This window comes from Solanum dulcamara, chromosome 11 (genome assembly GCF_947179165.1).
Source record: "Solanum dulcamara chromosome 11, daSolDulc1.2, whole genome shotgun sequence".
Taxonomy (NCBI): domain Eukaryota; kingdom Viridiplantae; phylum Streptophyta; class Magnoliopsida; order Solanales; family Solanaceae; genus Solanum; species Solanum dulcamara.
In genome coordinates, this window is record NC_077247.1 from 52,788,924 (window position 1) to 52,812,418 (window position 23,495).

General features: G+C 30.3%; 2 protein-coding genes and 2 non-coding genes across 5 annotated transcripts; 3 read left to right on the plus strand and 1 right to left on the minus strand.

The window, feature by feature from the left end:
- Window positions 1-1,694: 1,694 nt before the first annotated feature.
- On the plus strand, window positions 1,695-1,846 carry LOC129875350 (U4 spliceosomal RNA). Its single transcript, XR_008763150.1, has one exon. It is a non-coding gene; the product is annotated as a U4 spliceosomal RNA (small nuclear RNA).
- A 5,164-nt stretch (window positions 1,847-7,010) lies between these two features.
- On the plus strand, window positions 7,011-8,682 carry LOC129873466 (protein FD). The gene is made up of 3 exons (XM_055948566.1): window positions 7,011-7,642; window positions 8,109-8,187; window positions 8,306-8,682. The coding sequence occupies exons 1-3, from the start codon at window positions 7,143-7,145 to the stop codon at window positions 8,375-8,377; spliced, it is 651 nt and encodes a 216-aa protein (XP_055804541.1). The 5' UTR covers window positions 7,011-7,142; the 3' UTR covers window positions 8,378-8,682.
- Window positions 8,683-13,608: 4,926 nt separating this feature from the next.
- Window positions 13,609-13,680, plus strand: TRNAE-UUC (transfer RNA glutamic acid (anticodon UUC)). The gene has a single exon. It is a non-coding gene; the product is annotated as a tRNA-Glu (tRNA).
- A 2,291-nt stretch (window positions 13,681-15,971) lies between these two features.
- On the minus strand, window positions 15,972-22,270 carry LOC129873465 (protein MID1-COMPLEMENTING ACTIVITY 1-like). Of its 2 annotated transcripts, none has more exons than XM_055948565.1 (10): window positions 22,149-22,270; window positions 21,691-21,771; window positions 20,720-21,509; window positions 18,147-18,559; window positions 17,905-18,014; window positions 17,637-17,708; window positions 16,769-16,875; window positions 16,580-16,673; window positions 16,251-16,356; window positions 15,972-16,157 (listed from the first exon to the last, which is right to left on the minus strand). In XM_055948565.1, the coding sequence occupies exons 3-9, from the start codon at window positions 21,125-21,127 to the stop codon at window positions 16,304-16,306; spliced, it is 1,257 nt and encodes a 418-aa protein (XP_055804540.1). In that variant the 5' UTR covers window positions 21,128-21,509; window positions 21,691-21,771; window positions 22,149-22,270; the 3' UTR covers window positions 15,972-16,157; window positions 16,251-16,303. The 2 variants fall into 2 exon arrangements, with proteins under 2 accessions (XP_055804540.1, XP_055804539.1); XM_055948564.1 differs by lacking the exon at window positions 22,149-22,270 and adding an exon at window positions 22,038-22,112.
- Window positions 22,271-23,495: the final 1,225 nt, after the last annotated feature.

Genomic DNA, 23,495 nt, shown 5'->3' on the forward strand with positions numbered 1-23,495 from the left:
AATCTGTTTTTTATATTTTTATTGAGTGAAGGGTCTTTCGGAAACAACTGTCCTATCTTGATAAGAGTAAGATCTGCGTACATTTTACTCTTCTCAAATTCCACGTTGTGAATTTCACTGGATTGATATTGTTGTTATTTTTTATTATCTTCATCGTATGTCGGAGGCCATGTCCCTACATTAATATTTAATTTGATATTTATTTTGGATTATTTGAATTAAGCAGGTTGGCGTCATGTCATGTTTAGAGTGGGGTCTCGGACGTGACAACCTCTTGAATCTTGGGTAGTTTTGATAGAATTTTTGGCATGGATGTCATATATCTTTTCCATGGTTTGATCATGGATATTTTTTTTTCTCACATTCACATTTTACTTTTATCACCACAATATTTTAGGATTTGGACCAAAAATATCTCTCAATTATAAAAAAAAGTTTAAAAATATCTTTCATTCATTTCTTGGTCTACAAATATTTTTTTATTTATTTTTTGATCTAAAAAAATCATTTCATATACCTTTTTGACTAACTTTAACTCTTGAAACTAACAATTCTCTTTTTGGCCTTTTTTTCCATTTGTCTTTTATTGATATATTTATTAGTTAAATTTTGTTTTTTTTAATGAGCATTTTGATTGAACTGAAATGTTTGTCATTTATTTTATAAGTTCAATTTTTTATCAAAGTCCATTTGATTTATCTAAGTAAAAATTATTGAATTTAGATGAAATTCATAAACTTGGCTGCAAGCATGGTGAATCATCAAAAGTCCTAAAGGAGGGAAAAATTTGCCTTCTAGGCACAAGACATGACGGACCATCGATGAGGACTTTCATGCAAAGTTGTGTTATAACTTGGAATAAATTGCTCACAAGTTTCGTCGAAATAACGAGGGAATAATACACCAAAATTTGCTTTGTCATGAGTCATGACGATTATTAGTGGGGTGGAAGAAATTGCGATATTTACATAGAAATTATCAGATTTTCTTTTTCATGCTGCACGGTTATTAGTGGAGCGTGTATTTTTGAAACAATAGGAGTTTTAATTGTCCTGATATATAACATAGCATAGAAGTAATATAAGCCCTTTTATATGAAATTAATAAATTTGCAAACTTTCTTCGAACAAAGGCCCACCTCAATGGTGGACAATTTTGTGAGTCCACCCAAAGTCCCGAACAAATTGGGCCACCTTTTGCTAGTTCAAATCAAGGTACTTGAAGTTAAGTAACTCGTATAACTTCTTCCGGTCCAATTTAAGTTGAGTAATTCGTACTACTTTTTTTATTCCAATTTAAGTGATGTCGTTTAACCTTTTTGTTGGAATAAATGAGATTCGACATGAATAAAATATTGATAGTGTCATTAAATATTGAGATAATACATAAACGTATCATTCAACTTGAATTTGTGGACACATTTATGCCTTCAACCGATATAGAAAAGGTAGGTAAGCAAGCAAGTTGCTGGGTATATCATTTACTTTTAACCAACGGCGTCCCCAATACTCACCACAGATTTGGAGGAATCGAATCCTTTCACCTACTAACGGCCTTCTCTATTAACTTTGGTTTAGCTACATGGCTTGTGGCACCCATGAGTCGGTTATTAATTCTCTCCCACATCGGACACATCAAGATAACGTTCCAGGAAAGACACATATAAAAGGAGAGGTTAGAAAGATAGAAAATTCATCTTTGCGCTTGGGGCAATGACGCAGCTAGTGAGGTTCTAACCGAGGCGCGTCTATTGCTGGTTGAAAACTATTTCCAAACCCCCTCTTTGGCCTGGGTTCTGCCTTGGCCATTGAGAATTTTTGAAAGGGCTTCCCTTTTGGGTAAAGCCCTCCAATTCTCAGTCTAATATTTTCTTTCTAATTGTATATTCAACTGAAGTTGACATTAATTATAACAAAGAAGCAACAGTGAGATTATGATTTTTTTTTTCCTATTGCTTCTAAAAGATTAAAATGATATTATTGTATCTAAGAAAGCACACACATGACACAAACCAAAAAGAAACTCGCCTTTTTCCTCTTATCACTTTACTGGCCAAAAAACGAATCCTCGATGTTCCAAGACTTTATGTTTTTACTAATTAGACTTTGGGAGAAAACAAGCATTGCAATCCCAAGATGAATAATCTATTAATTAGGAAAACTGTAATTTCTATGTAAAAAAATAAACAAACTATGTTTTGAGTAAATATACTTGAAGCAAATTAGTTGTCTATATGCATCATTTTCTTGAATCTATTGATAAGCGGCAAAGGACGGGTATAATATGGAAGGCAATAATCCGATAGTTGGGCTAATAACAACTAACAAATGAATAGTACTTCCTGCGTCTAATTTAACTGGACATAAAGATTAACAAATATTAAAAAAACAAACTTTGCAATATTTTAAAATTATTCTTAAAATAAACGAATTCATTAATAAAAGAGTTGTGTACTTTTATCCAAGTGACATTCTACGTAAATAAAATATTGATTGTGTCATAAAATATTTGACAAATAAATAAATGTATCATTTTTTTGCAACAAATTAAAAATAAAATGTGTCATATAAATTAACAAATGAGTATAATAAAGAAAGTTTCATATATGGATTAGATACTATTACGATTGAGAAATAGTAGATATATATACAATTCCCTTTTTCTTCTGTTTTTTCCATCTACTAAGGTTGATCCAATTAATAGTTAAATATCTAAATTCGAAATCCTATACTTTGACAGATTCTCTTTTTTAAAAAAAATTATAGAAAATTCATGGACTATAAATTAAGTTTTGTCTGATTAGAATCTGAAAGATTTCTATGAAAAGATCTTCAATAATGTTCAGGAGTTGGTGCCACAATCCAAGAGTCACAAACAGACAATCAAATTTTTAATACCCAATGGAATTAACGCTGATATCTGACATACACCACCCTACTAAATATATTCATACATTTAGATATTCGATATTTTACCATCGTTTTCTGAGTTTAATTGCCTATTTTCTTAGGTCGAAATAGCATAAAATTAATTTGTATAAAATGACATCATTGAACTTTATTAATTTACTTGAAATTGAGACATATGTTTAATTTTTTCATTATGTTTGGATTATTTTATAAGTTGTTTATAACTTATTTTCAATTTTTTTGAGTGTTTGACTAACTAACTTAAAGTCATTTTGTGCTTTAAATAATTGAGTTTGCTTGGATTAACTTATTTTAAACAGCTTATAAGTTGAAAACACCTTATAAATTAAAAAAGACAAATTAATTGTACCTACTTATTTTTTTTAATTTTTAATTTATTTAAAATAAATTCATGCCAACGGAATCTTGAATCTTGTTGGGGTGACAATTAGGATGTGTAACTGACTAAATTGCAACCCAAGAAGGAAACTGGATAGATGGAAAAACTCCTATCAGATTTTCTGCTGGACAAAAAACAGGCTATGAATAGTGACAAAAAGGCTAAATAACAGTTGGCAAGTGCTTCTCTGGATTCTCCAGGGTTATTATTACTTCATTTGGCAGGCGTAAAACTCCATTCTCATAAATGGATTTTACTCTCTCTCTCCCCACTTGTTTCCTTCTCTCTTTGCGTGTATTGAAGATTCAACTAAATTTGAATTACATGTAAATTTATTTATAAGAGATGTTTCCACAAAAAAAAATTATACCCTAGACTTGAATTCGAAATTTTTAATTAAGAATCAAATAGTTTTATTACTGCACCACAATTCATATTAATTCTCTCATTACTCCACCCCTTCATTCATCGTTAGGTGTGTAAAAAAAATCTATCTAACCAATAAATCAAATTGAAAAAACATATTAATAAACAATTTATCATTTTATTGAATTAATAATTTTTAAACGATTTTGTAAGGAAATTTATTGAGTTATTTGTTCTATTTTTTATTTTAAGGTTTTAGTTAATAATTAAATTGCTAACCTAATATAATTATTTTAGAACTATATTTTATTCTCTAATTACTAGTATATGATAGTGACTTTAAATTTTAAATACAAATTCTATTTTGTTTTGCAATTTATAGCAAGTATCTTTGTGCTGCTGTTTTCGATCTGAAGTCGTTGACTTGATGGAGTTCTACCCATCAGCGTGAACTCTACAATGCTACTATATTCATGTTTGCTATTTTATAAGAAAAAAAAGAGTTTGTTTTAGCATTAAAGTATTTTAAATGTGTTTCTGTTTGTAATTTGTGTAGACTTTTATGTACAATACAATGTAAATATGAATAAATAAAAATAAAAAAAGCAAAAAAATTGTAGGAGTTATTTCTTAATGGTTAAATTGAAAATTAAACTATTTAGATCTTAAAGACCAACATTCAAAAAGAAATATCTTATTGATTTACGTGTTTACAAATTAAAATTAATGTAAATATGAATAAATAAAAATAAGAAAAAGCAAAAAAAGTAGAGTAGTTATTTCTTATTGGTTAAATTGAAAACCAAACTATTTAGATCTTAAAGACCAAAATTCAATAAGAAATATCTTATTAATTTACGCTGGGGCGGAGCCACATTGTGGCTAGGGATTAATCCGAACTCCCTTAAGCAAAAAATTATACTATTTATACATGATTAAAATAATCTTTTATATATAAATTGTAGATGTCGAACCCGCTTCGATTAGTTCGTGTGTCTAATTCTTCAGATTTTGAACCCCTTATTGAAAATCATGGCTCCGCCATTAAATTTATGTGTTTATAAATCAAACAAGTAATTAATACATAAAATTGCATCGAACTGATTAATAAATAATACCTTGATTCTTCATCCACCTGAAAATGATAAAAATAACTAGACTGGGTTTATAATAATCACTTAAATAAATTTTTAAGCATTACTAATTTTAAAAAAAATTTAAAATTGAGTGTTTTTGGTCTGTCAAATACTTAAAATTTGACAACTTTTGGGTATTGTGATTTTTAATATTTGACTAGATTTTCCCGATAATTTTTGGCCATTTTTTTAAAAATAAAATAAAATCTAACAGGTAAATTTCCTTGAGAGAGAAAATATAATTCATCTCAACTAACACTTTTTTGTCGCTTTGTAGCTTATTTTCATTTTTATAAAATAGAAGAATTACATTACCTAGTATAGAAAATAATTCATCTAACTTTTTCATCTATGCGGTAGAAGCAGGCTAGCATAGAATTAGAACGACGCAACATTATTGGAGTGGTCCTGTGGTTTTAATAGTTCGTTTGGCCAAATATTTTTACAAGTTGTAATAATTGTTTATTTTTCAAAAAAAAAATAATCGGAAAAGTCATGTTTATTTATTTATTTATAATGTTGAGTTGTTTAGCTTAAGTTATACTCCATTTATTCCATATTAAGTAAATTTTTGAGTAATTTTTTATTGTTCAAAATAATTAAATTCCTTAAAGTTCAAGATAAATATTTGAAATTATTTTCATATTTACCTTTTCATTTATTAAAGTTTTATATTTTTTAGAAAATAAATCACATTACTTGCAAAGTTATATTTATGATTTTACGAAGGACAATAATGAAAACTGAAAAGTATTGTTCGAATTATTTTTTTGAATATTTTTCTTAATATGTATGTATTGCTTCACAAATTCAATTAACTGAAAATTATAATGAAAATATAACAAAAAAGGAAAGAGAAAAAATAGCGACGAAAACACAAAGTCACCTGAAACAAAAGCACGTGGACACCTTTGAATTATGATGATTCCAACTTTAGAAATTCCACAAATAACAGCTGATGAATTCATGTATATTAATGCTGTTGGTCGTTTAGTATTTTAATATTAATATTTAGTGTATTAATTTGCTTATTTTGTAGTTAAGAGTATTGCACATAATGCTGCCGTTGGTACCGTTGGTGCAATTTCAGTGTCATTAGGCATTATGTGCCTTTAAATAACTCCTTTTTGATTCAATGCACTGTTAGGCTTGAATGCCTTTTGTTTACACTGAATGGACGTGGACAATTACTCCATTCAATCTCCATTATCTCATTCTTTATTTCAACATTATTATAGCTTCTAACTTATAATCTCAACTCATTTATCTTCTCTATTTACTTTATCATTATCTTTATATTCATTACTAGAAAGACTTACTCACCTATAAATAGAGATGATCTTTTTTTGTTATTGATACAAAAATATATAAAGTACATAAAAGTTAGTCAAAAAGAGAGTTCATATTAATTGAAGTGAGGTGTTCTTTTGTGGAGTTTTGGACTATATTCTTTTTCGAAATTTGTTGAGTTATAGACAAGTTAAGAGGATTACTGAAAAGATATTCGCACCTTATCCTGAAAAGATTTTATTTTCTTTTTTCAATTATAATATGTAATCTTGTAATTTCACCAATAAATGTTATAGATAGTAAAAAAAAGGAAAATAATTTGGTAATGAATTATCTTTTTCACTCTCTTTAATAGTTGTAGTAGACTAAGTTTGTTATTAGTATTAATTACTTCTTGACATAATATATAAATAATATACATTCAAATTTGTCACATCACTTAATAAGTAAACACTTCAATTTTGAGAATGTTTATATAAACATCTTAACTCAAAAACCTCAAATGTTAAACTAAACACTTTAACTTGTTATCACTGGGTCTCACGAACACACCATGCTCACGTAACACATAAATTTTAAAAAAGTCTAGACGATTATTTTATTAGTTTGAGTGTACCAGTGAATACAAATTAAGATATCTAGATGTACATATTCAAAATTAAAGAGTTTTTACTTGTAAACTTAAAACAAATTAAAGTGTCTTTTTAATATTTGGCCAACAGCTGAAATGAAATGGCTTTTGTTGGCTCATACTGGTTCACTCTTGAAAGAAAAACCCTGTCCCATATGTCTTGTTATCCCAAGTTGGTACTTTTTAAGGTGGTTTCTGAAGAAATGGTACAAAGCGCCACATATTTGGGCACGTAGATCATTGTACGTACCACTCCGACATGACAACACAAAACTTTCTCTTGTAGAGATTGCTCCCTGGTTAGTAGTATAGTAGTACTAGAAAGAAAACAGTAATGGTAGAACATAATAAAAGAGTACGTTCTTATTTTCCCTTTTTATTTTATTCTAAGTTTTTTCAAGAATCAAGTCATGTGGTTATCAAGCAGTGACAACAGGGGACTTTCAGCTTATTCTAAATCAACATCATCTACTTTTTCTTCATCTCATTCTCCATTTTCTTCAAGGGTCAAAACTATGGAAGAAGTTTGGAAAGACATTAATCTTTCTTCTCTTCAAGACCACAATACTAATTACTCTAGAGATCATGATCATCATCATCAAAATGCTAATTTTGGTGGCATGATTTTACAAGATTTCTTGGCTAGACCTTTTGCTAATGAACCATCACCAGTAGCAGCAGCAACAGCAGCAGCCTCCCCTGTTTTAGCAACAACTATGCTGAATTTAAACTCTGTTCCAGAGTTTCATTTCTTTGATAACCCTTTAAGGCAAAACTCAATCTTGCATCAACCAAATGTTAGTGGAAGTAAAAGGGTTGTCCCTGAAACAGAGGACAATTCTACAGGGGATAGGAGAAATCAGAGGATGATCAAGAACCGTGCTTCTGCTGCTAGATCAAGAGCTAGAAAGCAGGAAAGCGACACTCGCTTTATCTTAATCATTTACTTTATACTTGAATGTTTTCGCTTGTCCTGACAAGTTTTAGCAATAAATTATGTTTCTTACCTTTTGTATATGCATGTTTGTGGTTTAACTTATTTTAAGAAGGTGCTACATGTTGAAATTAACTCAAGCTAAAAAAAAAAAAATAAGTCAAACGGACCTAATTATTTTTTTAGAATTACATGCAGTTTTCAGTTGTTTTAGATGAATTAAGCAAAACAGACCTAATTATTTTTTTGGTGCTTATTTTAAGCCTAAAATAATTTTAAGTTGGCGTCAAACACGCAAAAACTTTGAAAACAGTTTATAAGTAATTTATAAGCCAATCCAAATAGATTCTAAAAGGAACTGAATAGGACAACAGATAAAACTACGTTTGGTGTTCTTGATTTTGACAATATGCTGATTTTCTTCTTTTTCCATTGATGATTTACAGGCTTATATAAACGAGTTGGAGATGGAAGTGGCACATTTAGTCGAAGAGAATGCAAGACTCAAGAAGCAGGAACAGGTCCTTTATCTTTTTTTAATTTTATTATGTTTATATCAAATGATTTCTTTAATTAGAACTAAAATAAGGATATAGATGACTCATAATTTATTGGTATTTTTTTTCTTAATTTGGGCAGTTACGCTTAGCTGCAGCTGATAAAGTTCCCAAAAAGAACTCTTTGTATCGGACGTCAACCGCCCCATTTTGAAGGGGGGGACGGGGGAATGGGTTTATTAGTAGTAAAATTTAGAAGATTTGTCTAAGTGATGCTCGTTTTAATAGTATTTAAAACAATTTCTGTTACTCTTCCCATTTTGCTTTTTTTGTTTGTTTGTAATATCAACTCACTGTTGTATTGATGGTGGCCTTGTGGGCCGATGAATATTACTAGTACTAGCAAGATTAAAGAAAGAAGGGAAAAAATAGGTTGTGGTTTAAGGAAAGTGTAGGGCATTATTATCAAATAGGAAGACGGTTTAGTCTTTTATGGCAATGAAAACAATCAACAACAAACAAGCTGGAATTTTTTTTTTTCTCTCTCTTTGTATTCATTTGTTCCAACTACCACTTTCTTTACTAAATTGAGTTGGCTGGTTATTTGTGCCTACTACCATATTTAAATACCACCTTTGATTATCATTTTATAACTTCACTTAAATAAGTTAGAGTTAATTTATATATTATTTTATATATAATTAAAAAATAACAAAAATCTGGCATAGTTAATTTTTGTTATCTAATCAACAACCAAACGATTCATTATTCAATAGTTTCGAGATATATGAAAAATTTGGTTGTGATCCTCTTTGCAAAATATAATTTTCTACGAAAAAAAGTTTTAATGAGACCCTTCTCATCTCTCCCAAATGCACTACGAAAAAGAATCACTATTTTTCCATCGGAACTTTTCAAGAATCACTATTTTTCCATCGGAACTTTCCAAGAATCACTATTTTTCCATCGGAACTTTTCAAGTTGTAATTGAATATAAATTCCAAGTTTGAGTTCAAACGGTAAAAATATAATAATAATTGGGCAAGAATGATATCCTCTCCGTTAGACCATCTTCATCCAAACATCAAAATTTACTCCAAATTTGGTCTCTGAATAGTGTTACATCAAATTTGATGTAATATTATTCATCGCACCAATTTACTTTTTAAATATTTAAATATTATTTTATTATACAATATTTTAATAAAAAAATTATATAAATTGTATGTTTTAATTAAACATTTCATTATTTTTTGTAATTTTTTATAATATTAATTTAGATTGAAAAGTTATTTTTTTATAAATTATTTTTCTATACATAACTTTCTTAAAATTAAATTTATGTTAATTCTACTATAAATTTTAATTTGATGTAATTACAATTAACCTTCACAAAAATTAAAATTTGCAAAAATATAAATTGATGGACAAATAATACAATGTACTTTAGAATTATCGATTTCAACAATTTCTTGCTCGATATAAAAAAATTAAGGACAAAAAGTTCATTTTGAACTACGTAATGCATTAATAGAGCATTTGTGAGGGCACTGTAGTGATTTTGAAAGTTGAATATTCATGTAGAATTTAAAATAAAATTTTTAATTGTGTAATGTTTATTTAATTATTTTTCGTTAATAATTTCACTTTTATTTGTGTTTTTCATTATTATGTATAACATGTAATATTTGCTAGCAATTTATATTATTTAAAAAATTATGATATAAAATAATTTTATATCAAACGACTATAAAAGAAAATAATATGAAAATTATATATAATGAACGTTTTAGAAAGAATTTTGTTTTATGAAATAAGAAAATATAATCATAATGAACAGAGTTAAAAATATTTCTTTTTAATATAATTTTAATACGGTGGATTGAAGTTGATTTATAAATATCAAATTTAATGTAAAATGTAGTGTTTGAATTAGATATGCCCTTATTAAACCCTACATTATGGGAATTCAGTATAATTGGACAATTGAATTTTGAATATTAAATGCATGAGAAAAAAAAGTAAATTGAGTGGTTGGGAGAAGACGAGGCCTTGTATGTCGTATGTGAAGTTGCATCGTACAGTCAAAAAGTTTGGAATCATATGTTATTTGGGGTAGAAATTGCTTTGGCTATCACTTTCATTATTATTTGTCACTAATTTATGGCCCAATATTTTGCTAGGAATATTATTTTCTTTCTTCGTCCATATTATTAGTATTCTACTGTTACTTGATGGTGATGCTTGATGCTCTTTTTTGTTGCATTTTGAAGTATTTCTTCCAAGAAAGAATGATGGTCTTGTTACAAACGTGAAATTGGACATTTATTATTCAGATTTTTATAACTTAGTTTACGTGCACTATAAAGTGTAGTAATTCCAATGTAAAATTTGGGATTCAATTTGCTTAACAAACTTATAGCCTCCATGTTGGAATTTATCGTAAAAATTTAAAAGTTTGAATCTCAAATTTTTAACTGTATCACATAAATTGAGATAGAGTGATTATAATTTCGAAGAAAGCAATCCATGAGTGCGTAAGCCCATCTCCAATCCATGCCAAATTTTGCATCAAATGCTATATTTGGTGCAAAGTTGCTCCTACTCATGTCAAATTTTGCACCAAATTTAGTGTGTGAATAGTGTAGCACCAAATTTAATGCTACACTATTCATTACACTAATTATCCTTTATTATAATTTTATTATACTATATTTTTAATTAAATATTATATAAATTGGTATGTTTAATTAAAATATTTTATTAGTTTTACGTAATATTTTTATAATATTAATTTTAGATTAAGATTTTAATTTTTTTATATATTATTTTCCTTTACTTGAAATTTTTTAAAATTAAATTTATGTTAATTCTACTATAAATTTGAATTGGATATAAGTACAATTAACCTTGACAAAAATTAAATATGCAAAAATATAAATTGGTGAATATATTAACTTCGTGTATTATATTGCACAACATGATAATTGACGATGAGCGTGATCTTAACTCACCAATTCAAGATGCTTTAGATGGTTTAACTGCAGCGATAGAAATGACAGTAGATGAAAATTATAGATTTCAATTATTTCTTGCTCTACATAAAAAAAATTAAGGACAAAGAAACTTATTTTAAACTACATAATGCATTAATAGAGCATTTATGGGGAACTTAAAATAAATTTTTTTATTATGTAATATTTATTTAATTATATTTTGTTAATGATTTCACTTTTATTTGTGTTATCCATTATTATATATAATATGTAATATTTGCAAGCAATTTATATTATTTAAAAAATTATGATATAAAATAATTTTTATATTAAACGACTATAATTTAAAACAATATAAAAATTATATAGTGAATATTTTTTATAAAGAATTTTATTTTATGAGATAAAAATATATAAATAAAATAAATAATAATAATAATAATAATAATATAATAATAATAATAAGAGAAAAAAAATTAATATAAAATTTGATCCAATGATTTGGAATTACTGTACATTAAATTTAATGGAGATCCTAAGAGACAACACAAAACGAGTGGAGTCATTTTCAAGGGGCATAGAGAACAGTCATCCTTATCCATTGTCTATTGGAACCTTAGCCCACTGTCGTCAACAGATATATGTTAATGTGGGCAGCAGGGGGGGCAATTTTTTATTTTGTTTTAAAGAGAAAAGAACATTTTTATTTTTATAAAAAAACTATTTACAAACAGTTATCTTTTTATTTTTAACTAGTAATTCGTGTTTATTATTTGATATCATCGGAGTATATATATATTCTGATAATATCAAAAAGAAGTAGAGAATAATACTCAGTTACTCTTTGAATATAATGCACACATAGTGATTCATTGAATAGAACATGAAACAGACAAGTAAATAATTTGAGTCGTAGCTTCTAGGACCCACTCGGGTAATTAATTCAAGTCGGGTTCAATTTGAGCAAAATATTTTGACTAATGAGTTGAATTTATGTAGTGTTTTCCCTTTCTCTACTACCACAATGAATGTGAACATGCTCTTTCCTTTCTCTTGTGTTGCATCACTTAAATACGACAAAAGCAGTTTTGTTTTGGTACACAACAGTGAATGCATGGGTCCAGTCTCGTCAATGGACTACTTTAGTAGTACCATGCTTGAAGTTGGAGATCACTATTGCAAATGAAAAATATAAAGTGGCACAAAGGTGGAAAGCTTCTACACAAGGAAGCTATTACTATTACAGTACAATCTGTAATATTCGATAAAGTAATAATCTCATTAAATAAATATTTTTTTTAATTTCGATTTGAGCCAGTTATATTAAAATAATATTTTCGCTAAATGCATTTGAGGTCCAGAAAAAAATATAAAGTAATAATTACTAGAATACATCAAAAATTTATATATATTTAATCAGCCAATAATACTAGATTAATAACTATTTCTTTTTTAAAATATGATTCTATAGTTGATTGTTTTTTCTTTCCAACAAAATCAAAATTAATCTCATCCTTAACTTTTTGAAGAGCGAACACAATTTTTGAAATATTTTGTTCGTGTTGTACCAAATAGTTTGACAATGTAGTCATTGCTTGAAATGCCTCCTTTGACGATATATGTGGGACAATACTACTATCATCTTGTTCAGAATCATTCTCATCATCATTATTCATTACAGATTGAATAATCTTTTTCTCTGTAGGTGATTCCATAACTGTATCATTTCGTTAGGGTAGTTGAAAAGATGGTCTACATCCATCATATTTCATATTATATATCCATGAATACAATTAGAAACATTAAACTTCACTAAATTAGTTTACCTTTCCTAGATTTAAATATTAAATATGCTAAGACTACACTTTTTAGTTTCTTAGATTTAAACTTTTGAAATTATTAATTCAATTATTTTTCCTTTCTTATGGCACATACTGCAAAATACTCTCCAAAATAATAATTATCTCGATAAATAAATATTTTTTTTCAATCCCAAATATATGCATTTATAGAGATTTTACTGTACTCCATTTCAATATATTTCCCCCTTTTTTTTTTCTTTTTTTTTCTGTGTTGAAGCTCTTCTTTTATATATAAATAAATAAACTATACACAAAGAATAAACAAATTATTCCTTCACAAAAGAATAGAACATTTTAAGAAATTTCTGAGTTCATACGAACTCGTAAGCAAGTTCATAAAAAGGCTCGAATTCAATTATTTTTTATGTATAAATCATAATCAGAGCTCAACTCGGTTGGTGTAGAATTATTATAGAGTAATATAATTACATAGAGATTAATATACGGCTCGGTTACAACTCTTATCTTTAATACTTCGTAAATAAGTTTTAATTGATGTAAATTTCTGTCTGTCAATTAATTACCAAGGATTTAGTGTGTGACAAAAAGAAAACTAATATCTTTACTGAGCTCACACATCACCAAATTCCGTTGTCGTCCAGCGGTTAGGATATCTGGCTTTCACCCAGGAGACCCTGGTTCGATTCCCGGCAACGGAACCTTTTTTGTTTTCTGCTTTTTATGAAGAAAAAAAAATGATCTGTTATACCTAGGATGTGTTTGTCTTTTTTTCCAAACAATTTGTTCTTGTTTAAATGATACTAATAATCGACGAATCTTTTTTAACAATACTATTGACAATTTTAAGTATCAAAGGTGCACAACGAAAATTTGTGCCTTCTCTTTTTTTATACCAATGTTTCGTGACCAAATATAGTGTCATGGAAATACTTCCCACTGCTACATTGTCAACACGTTATCACTAAGTACAGTTGATCAAAAGCCAGCAACATGAAATGAGGAAAACCATATAACCATTTCCTCTGTTAAATCCTCTGCTCTGAGAGACAACTTCTTTCCATCTTCCATGGAAAACCTACAAACTGGACACGTTCTCCGTGCACCATTTAACCACCTATCGACACATTCGCGATGAAATTCATGTAGACAAGGCAACACTCTATTATCATCTCCATCCTTCAATCTTGATAAGCACACGCAACATCTTTCACCAGCCACTTCATGATGAACTCTTGATTTATTCTGATTATTACTGGCTTGAATCACCTTTAACATCAACACATCCTTGAAAGTACAAATTGAGATGACCAATTTCTTGAAAGCCATTTTTGGTTTAGGAGAAGAGAGGTGGGGAAACATTTTTATGTGTGATTTATAAGTGGGATTAATTTTATATAGGCGAAAGGTCAAGGAAATAATGGTTGATATGTTAATTTGCGTGGGTTGGAAGGGTGGTTAGATCAATTTTTTTTGTTTGTTTTCAACATAGGAGTAGCACCAACAACGACTGCAACTTCTAACCATTATTTTAGGACATGCAACTATTGAGTTCCAACTTTTTAAAATTAATTATTCAAGTCGTGTATCACATAAATGAATTTCTTTGAGTTCCTAAAATTGTCTAAGTTACTTAAAATTATGAATTTATAAGGTTACTTGAACTGTCACTCTCGTATTCATATTTTAAGACATGCGAAAAGTCTTTCCGGACTATTTGGATATTTATTGGTAGAAGTTTTCTATACATATCTCTCACCAAACCTTAGTAGCAGTTAATTAGAAGCATCAAAATTTTCTGTTGCTTGAAAACGACATCATCACTGTTTCACCCTTCCTCTTCTTTGGGTTCCCGTCACATTTTGGGGTTCTAACTAACTTGAATTCAGTTCCACTTTGATATATACATGGCACTCTTTGTCAAGACGACTTTAATTTCAGGATTTGAGCCCGTAACTTCTAGTTAAGGATGAAAAATTGTTATAATTGCATTACAACTTTGGTGGCCACTTTTTCTCATTTCAAAACAAGGATATTTGACGTTAACAAATAGTTCCATATTTGTCTCATAGACAGTATGATTTTGTACAAAGGGGAAGATCAAAATTTGCTCCTGTACTGTAGTATTTGAAATTGCTCAAATTTGCCTTCGGTGAAACTTTTGTTCTATTCATATATTTATCTTTAGCAAATTGTTTCATATTTGTCTTTTCTATTGACAGAGCTTTTAAATGCCCCGATTGGGAAAAATTTGAGAATGGACGGATTGAATTGATAAATGAACTGGTTAACCCATTTAAATGTCATTTGGACTGAAGCGGATTGGGCAAAAATGAGCTAAAATGTGGATTATAACTCGACTCATTCAATTCTTACTAAGTTTTAAATTTAAAATTTGTTTTCTTATAATTTGTTTGAGTACCAAATAAAACTTATTTCCTTATATAAATGACTATAGAAAACATATCAAATTTTTTAAAAAATTAAAATATTTAGACAATTTCTCATGGATCAATTTGGATGGCATATTAACCCAATTTTAAAATGGACTAAAATAAACGGGTCAAAATGAGCTCAATTAACAAAATAAGTGGGTTATTAACCTATCCAAACAGTAACGGATTGGGCAGGTCATGATTATTTGGGCCGACTTTGCCACACCTAGATTATCAGCCATAGTGGACTTACTAATCTTTTTGTCTTGCTGAAATTTCAACATGATCTCCTATGATTTTCATCCCACCTATTGACCATAAGCCATGAATCCTTAGGTATTCCATAATGGCTGGATATGCCTTTATCGGACATGCATTTGTATTAAAATTGGAATTCGAGTTTCATTCCTTGATTTATGCTACATGGCTTCACTCAACAACAGAAAAATGGGTGTTTTTCCTTCTAATTTTGTGTCCCGGGAGGGGGGAGATAATAACTTCACATCGTCTAACAAAGGTAAGAACTGCAATAGTCTAATAGTTGCCGGGAAAAAAAATTTAGCCTAATAGTTGTTATCCTTTATTTTCACAAGAAATACGTCATAATATTTCATCCATCCACCATAATATTCCCTGTATGTACACCATCACGAAACAGATTCTTACATCACATATATGTATAGTCGCCAGTAACCATGTAAACGAATGAACAATGAACTCTGGGTCATTTATACACACTGAACCTGTGCATCAAAGAATAACATTATGTCATAGAAGATTTAAACACACAGAGAAACTCTCACGTATCAAGTAATAACAATAGCAACGAACCATACCTCCGTATAGTGCTTTCTGATATTTTTAATGCTAAAAAGCCAACTTAAGCTTCTTAGGATTCCATGAATTGAGTGGTTGGAGGGCTTATCTTCGTCTTCTCTATACCTGCATGTGGTAATATACATCTGCGTCATTAATCCGTGAATGATTTTATTAAAAATATGAACTTAATACAATCAAAAGGAAGTCAGACTCGGAATCCACATCTGCTAAATGTCCAAAAAGCCAATTAAAAAAATTACTATGCAATTCCCAGCCAAATCTTGTTAAAACATTAAATTATCATAAACATATGAAATAGGGAGTGGAATTTTCCTGTGAAGCATACCATGTGTCCCACGTATCTTGACTTCGCGCAATTCTTGGACAAGAGCACAGCAACAGCACATTAAATGAGAAAGAAAATCATCAACACAACCTCCCTGAAAAGAAAAGAAAAGAAAAACAAAATCACCAGGGCACATGAGGTCACACAGCATGCATGATCAGGTACTTATTTTTAAATAACTCTCTTTACCCTGATGTTTAGCTTTTTCCGAAGCTTCTTTCTGATGCAACATGTGTAACAACAGCAGGATAGTATCAAGGAATAAGCCATTAACTCATTACAAGCATCCGCTGAAGCTGCATCTCACACATTCAAAAGTTTCTTTTTTGTTAGCTTCAACATATCAAAAGGAATAAACTGTAAAAAAAAAAAAAGCAGAATTACAGCAGTTGATACAGAAGGCAAGGAAACAGTGCTTGAATTTTCAATTGAAGAAGATTGCAATGAGATATTTGATTATGCCCACAGAATTTGAATTATAATGCTGAGAATTCAATTTAAAGTTCAAGATTTTATGTGATTCAACTTAAAAGACATAACGATGGCCTTGAACTTCTTTTCCTTGCAGGATCAATGTAATGCTAGTTTAGAAAGAGCTATTGACCAACTTTTGATGGGACCAGTGATTTTTTAAATCGAACTTCAACGAACCAGTTCATCTAGTTCCTAAAGTTGAAAATAGTTGACAAGGCTGCTTATAAATAGTTCTGCTAGATTACCAAAGATCAGAAAATCAAACCAAGGAAACATAAGTTTCATAATATCTGACTGTACAGTACAGTGTAATGTTAGATTTAACCGCAAACTTCTAGAGAAAGAAAACATGACGAGTTACTATATTGCGACAGAGGGAGGGAGGTATCATAATAGAGTCAAAATCACGATTAGAGTCGGTCCGGATAAAAGGAAGAATCCATACCTGTTTCATTCTTTTTAAAGAAAGAGAAAGAAGATTAATGAAATTACGAAAAGGATTGGCTCAGTTTTCACTCCAAATTACTCACAACTAGAGCAATAATAGACAAAAAAGTTTTAAATGGAATATAAAGCCACTTACATATATGCCTGTCCGCAGCAACACTGGCAACTCTAGAAAATGTACCACAAGGAAAGAAAAGGGTTTTAATACCTGCATAGCAAATCGGGCATTACCTATGATTATCTTGATATTGCACCTAATATAATGATATCTTCCCAAAATAATGATGTTTGCTATCAAGCGCTTTCAAGCGTCAAAACATTGCGCTTTCTTTCTTAGCATAATGGGAATTAAAAATCACAAGAAACATGGCATGGAGAATATAAAACAGTATCCTGGAACATACATAAGAGAGGTTCTGAACAGCAGCCCAGCAGATCCGAATGCCACTCTTCATATCGATGTGAACCCTTCGAGGACAGCAGGTCATGTCTTGACGTAACTGATGAAGTATTTCTGTAAATATTTTAAGCATTAAAGAGAATCTGTTGAAAGCAGGCTATGGACCCTAGCCTCACACTTGATTTAAGAGATACTACAGCTTCCAACAGAAAATTACAGTTTAGCTACCATACTTTAGCAACTTACCTTGAAGTGGACTGCTTCTCATCACTTGTAGCATAATCGTCATAATATACCTTCTCATTATCAACATTTGAGTAACTCTGATCCAACTTTTTGAGAGGTTTGGCAGGTGAACTCTTCAATGATAGAGAGTTAGTGGCAACTACTTCTGTGACATCCAGAAGATGCTGAATGAATTCACACTGACCTACATCTAAATTAGCTTGTGAACGCTGTAATTCTAGTTGGAGTTTTTCATTTTCTTTTTGAATTGCCTCATCGATAGGCACTCTTGGGTAAGAACAAGAAAGATTCTTCGTTAGTATTATTGTATCATCTTTAGAAGGCTCTGGTTTCATAATCACTTCTTGCACCTTCATGTCTTCAACCTCCAGTGTGTATTCACGCTGGTCCATTTCAATAAATTCCAACCTTTCCTGTCAACATATGGAAAGCAAGATCTATCAACTTGGAAGACAAATAGATATAGAGTATTGTGAACACAAAGTGTGTGTATGTAAATACTCTTTCCAATTGTGACTGATTGCAGTCAAATAAAGCTTAAACATGCTTGAGCTGATATTAAAAGAACAAGAATACTAGGTAAAGTAGCAGGTTACTCTTATTGTAATAGATGCACTGTCTTATAACCAATGCAATTTTCTCTAACTCAGACATGATAAGAAGCTCTCACTTTAAGAGGAAAGACATTCTACCTAGATGGTTGAAATAGTAAAACAACACTACTGCCTCCTTCTTTATTGTAATTGACTCAAAATAGTCAAGGGTTTAGGATGTGGCCAAGTGATCAATGAAGTTAGTGTAAAACCTTGGATACTCGGGTTTAGATCCTGGCGAAAACAAAAAACTCTAGGTTATAGCTTCCCATCAGCCTAAGCCTAGGTGAGGAGTTACCAGATAGCCATGGGCGCTGAAGGGAGGTAGCAGGTACCTAATTCAAGCTAGCCCAGACACCACCATTATCAAAAAAAATAAAAAAAGACTCATAGTAGCTTCACTTTCCAAAAGTGCATGGACCTGCTATCGTTTATATTCTGAGAAAAGATTGCTTGTCCATATGGAGAAGTACCAGACATTGGTTTCCATAGTAACGAAAAGAGTTGATGGCTGTTAAAAGAACTCTGTACACCCTAGCCTTCAACTGTACACATCATCTGGAAACATAAATGTCTTCAAACCTTTGATGGATGATTAGTTAAAATCAAACAAGTATTGGAGACGAGACAGTTTTTGAGGCAATAATCCCACACATACGCACATGGACCAAAAAATGACGTCAAGCTCTTTATTTGATCAAATGAATCCCATTTCCATATTTTCTACACCAACTTCTTCACCTTGATTGGTATTAAGAAACAACTTTTAATTAGAATGGCAATGCCATGCATTTGTGGAATCCATCCGGGAGTTTCAAAAGGACACATCTAGTAGACCGTCTGCTCAAACGCTCACGTTATTCTGAGAGGCTACAGTTTGACTCTGCTGTCTCATGCTTTTTCTTTCCCTCAATCATCTCACTGATTGTAAACCAGCCCAAATCTCCAACACATGACCTACCTGATAACCTTAATAAAGAAAGGACTATTTATCATAGATCTCTATTTTGCGGCAACCAAAATGTAATAGAAGCTATTTTCCAGTAAAATCTGTGATAGTTGAACCCACTGCATAATTTCCACAGGAAAGTTATTACGAATATAGTTGTCTCATGCTTCTTCTTCTTTTTTTTCCAAAATCATATCATAGATTGTAAACCAGATCCAAATCTCAAACACAAGACCCACCTAATAATCTTGTGGAAAGGGGACTAGTCATCAAATAGCTCTATTTTGCAGGTAGCAAAATGTATTAGAAGCTATTGTACAGTAAATTTATGATAGCTGATGCAGTTTATGCTTTCCATAAGAAGGCTGTAAAGAATATAGTTGTCTCATATTTGTTTCCTCAATTGTCTCGTAAACTGTACACCATCACAAAATCTCAAACACATGATGTACCTGATAACCTTAGTAAAACTGGACTATTTATCATAGAGCGCTAATTGGCTAGAACTAAATATTTGTATTAAAAGCTATTGTACATTAGTTGATCCCACTTTGTGGTTTCCCCTGGAAAGCTATAAAGAATAAACTATTGTATTTACTGTCACTATTGTTGGTTTATTGTTACTTGTTCCCTGATACAAAAATATTCATGTTTTATTGGCTTTGGCAAAGCAAGGAAACAGGGATCAAACGCCAAATCTGTCTCTACTTTTCCTCAGTACCATAAAAGAAATATTAAATAGCAATTAATCGATCAAGTAGTCTCTGATGATATAAAATGGGTGCAAGATTTGCAGGATAGAAAAACCTCATATCATAGCTCATAACATGGTACCAAACAGATGTCCAGCAAGGCTACCTAACCAAGATTTACAGATATCAAACTCATATATATCTTTACCATGTCATCAACAAAAATGAGAAAGAACAAATATAGATCTTAAGATGGAAGAGTAATGAAACAAACAGATAATGAAAGCATATAAAGCTGAAGGGAAAATACAATGGACAAATAGAGCAAAGCCTCCATACCCTGACTCGGGCATTATCCACCAGAGTGATTAGAGGAATAATCTTCAAGTATTGGTCAATCTCATTCTGAGCCCTGCGAAACTGGTATACAATGTTCCACCCCATAGCCAAAAGATAAAGATAGCTCCTGTCCTGGCAGCTGTTGACCAATATATAAGACCTCCTCAATGCATCTTCAAGATGTTCCAATGGCTCTCGGGTTTCCGGATACCTCTTAAGTTCAGTAATCTTGAGCTGCTCCAATAAATTCCCAATCAGCTTGAGATGCTGTGCAAATTGCCTGCAATTCTTCTTGTGCATCCGGGCTGTGGCAGCAGCTTTCACAATCATCCCAATTAGCCTCACTGCATCTATGCCAGTAAGCTGGGCGATATTTGCAACGTCCCCAAAATGGTCCAATGAAGCCATATGTATATCCCAGACTATTCCCACAACTCTCTCTAAATTTCAATTCAATAAGAAGCACATCTCCGGATCAGCAGAATGAGTACTATAACAACAGCAACTCGCTCAAAACTTTTAACAAAAATCAAGCTATCTCCACCAGCTCTTTTACTCGGGTAAGTCGAATTCATTAAGTAAAAATCGGACAGAACAGCATTGCCGACTGAATATAGACTTCTATAAACATCTGTTTTGCATAATTCATCAGATTAAAGCTCAAGTCAATGTCGCAGATATGCAGTACCATCAAAATACACTCAAAAGCACCGCATGTGATCAGAATGCACCCAGAAGGATTGCTTCCAACAGATCCTGTAATAGAAGTGCAGCTATCTGCAGTATTCAGCTGCAGTGGAATCTCAAAAGAATGAGTCAACGAGATATCAAAAATAGCCTCAAAGATTCTATTATACCTGTTCACTTTTTCTTCTCCAAAAAAAACTGAATGAATAATAAAGGAACTAATAAAATGGAAAGGAATTGACACATTTTCAATAGAACTCCATCAAAATTGCAACAAACAATACCTGAATTAACGGTGACGCTGTCAACCTCACTGTACTCCACCGCAATCCCGTGGTCCTTTCAGCATTCCTTCCAAGCTAAACCTATAATAGAATTCAATTCACCATTTACATCAAAAAAAAAATGAAGAAAAAAAAACTGCGCATATCTCCATGCATATATACACACTAATGCTACACTCGATTTATGCAAATGTGCAAGTTTTTCAAACTAAATTACAAAAAATTCCGTGATTTCACGTTTCGATACAGACAAGATATAAGAAATCGTTAATGCAATTTCCTATGAACCGAAGAAAAAGAAAACGTAGAAAATTGAGAGGAAATGGACATCGTTTTCTGTGATTTACAGTCATAAGTTTGCGAGAAGAAGGTTCAGTTTTTGAACGATTTTTAGTTCCCAAAAACTGTTTCTCCGTGAACCAGAGAAGAGAGGAGAGAGAGAGATAAACAGGACTCACGTTTCTCTTCGGTGTCTCTTGTCTGGGAGCTCCGTTATCTGCACTGTTACAAAGTGAGAGAATGGATGATACTTGTGCGACTTCTATTTGGCCGAGACTGCATACATTCATTGTGTTGTTACCTTTAATTGACGAAAAAACCCTCAATTCTTTTTGTTTTTTCGTATATACCATAACCTTCACGGGTTCTGCACTTTTTCTTTTCTTTTTTTAGACTTTTTAGGAATCAGAAGCACGCCTTATCTATTGATCTATTTTCTCAAATGGATATTTAGGGAGGGCTAATTATTATTATTTTATTTTTTTTAATTTATAGAATTTTTTTAAAAATATAATAATTCGGATACATTAATTCAATAATTTAAATATATTAATTCAGTAGTACGAATATATTAATTAGAATTTTATGTATCGGTAGATAATATTTAAAGAAAAAGAATAAATTTTTAATTTTTTTTATAATGAATAAAAATAATAAAAATATAATTAGATCATTTTTTCATTTTTTTCGTAAAAACCGATTTCGCAATTTTTCTCTACCAAAAGAATACGGTACCTTTTGGTCACAGTTTATCTTTTGACTTAATTTTTTTCTATTCCAGACAACATACAGTGAAACTCACATGATATGCTCATATTATTCTTTATTTCTCTATTTTTATTATTTTTTAAAAGTTACATATATAACAGTAAGTAACTAACATTTTGTTGATTTATTATATAATTGTCATCTCAAAAAAAGATTCTTAATTGTTTACTTATTTGACAGTGAAATGAAAATTAAATTGAACGTAAGTAAATTGAAGACTATCCGTAATATTTTGACATTAATAAGCAATTTGAAATTCTTTTACAATGCATTGTTGTTTACCTATGGAAAAATTTAATAAGGTGTTAATTCAGCCAGAATTAATTGATTGAAACATGTATTTTTGTTCTCAACTTATCATAATAAATACAAAGTAAATTCCATTATCCATACTTTTTTTCTGCTCGTTATTGGGGAAGAGAAATTCGGTGTTGAAAAGGGTCAACTAAACAAACTCATTGTCATGCACTTTTAAGTTTCAATATTATCTAATGATATAGACAATATTGAAAAATAATAATAAATCTTTATTGATTTAATAAAATAGACCATTAAAATATTTCTAATATAAAAATCAAATAAAATAGAGCATAAGAAGTAAATAGTAATGTGATATAAATAATACTTTCTCTATCTCAAATTATATAACACAGTTTTATTTATAGTTAGTCCTAAAAAATGACATATTTTTTATTTGATAAATATTTAATAACGCTATTAATATTTTACACATATTGGATTTCACTTATTTGTAAAAA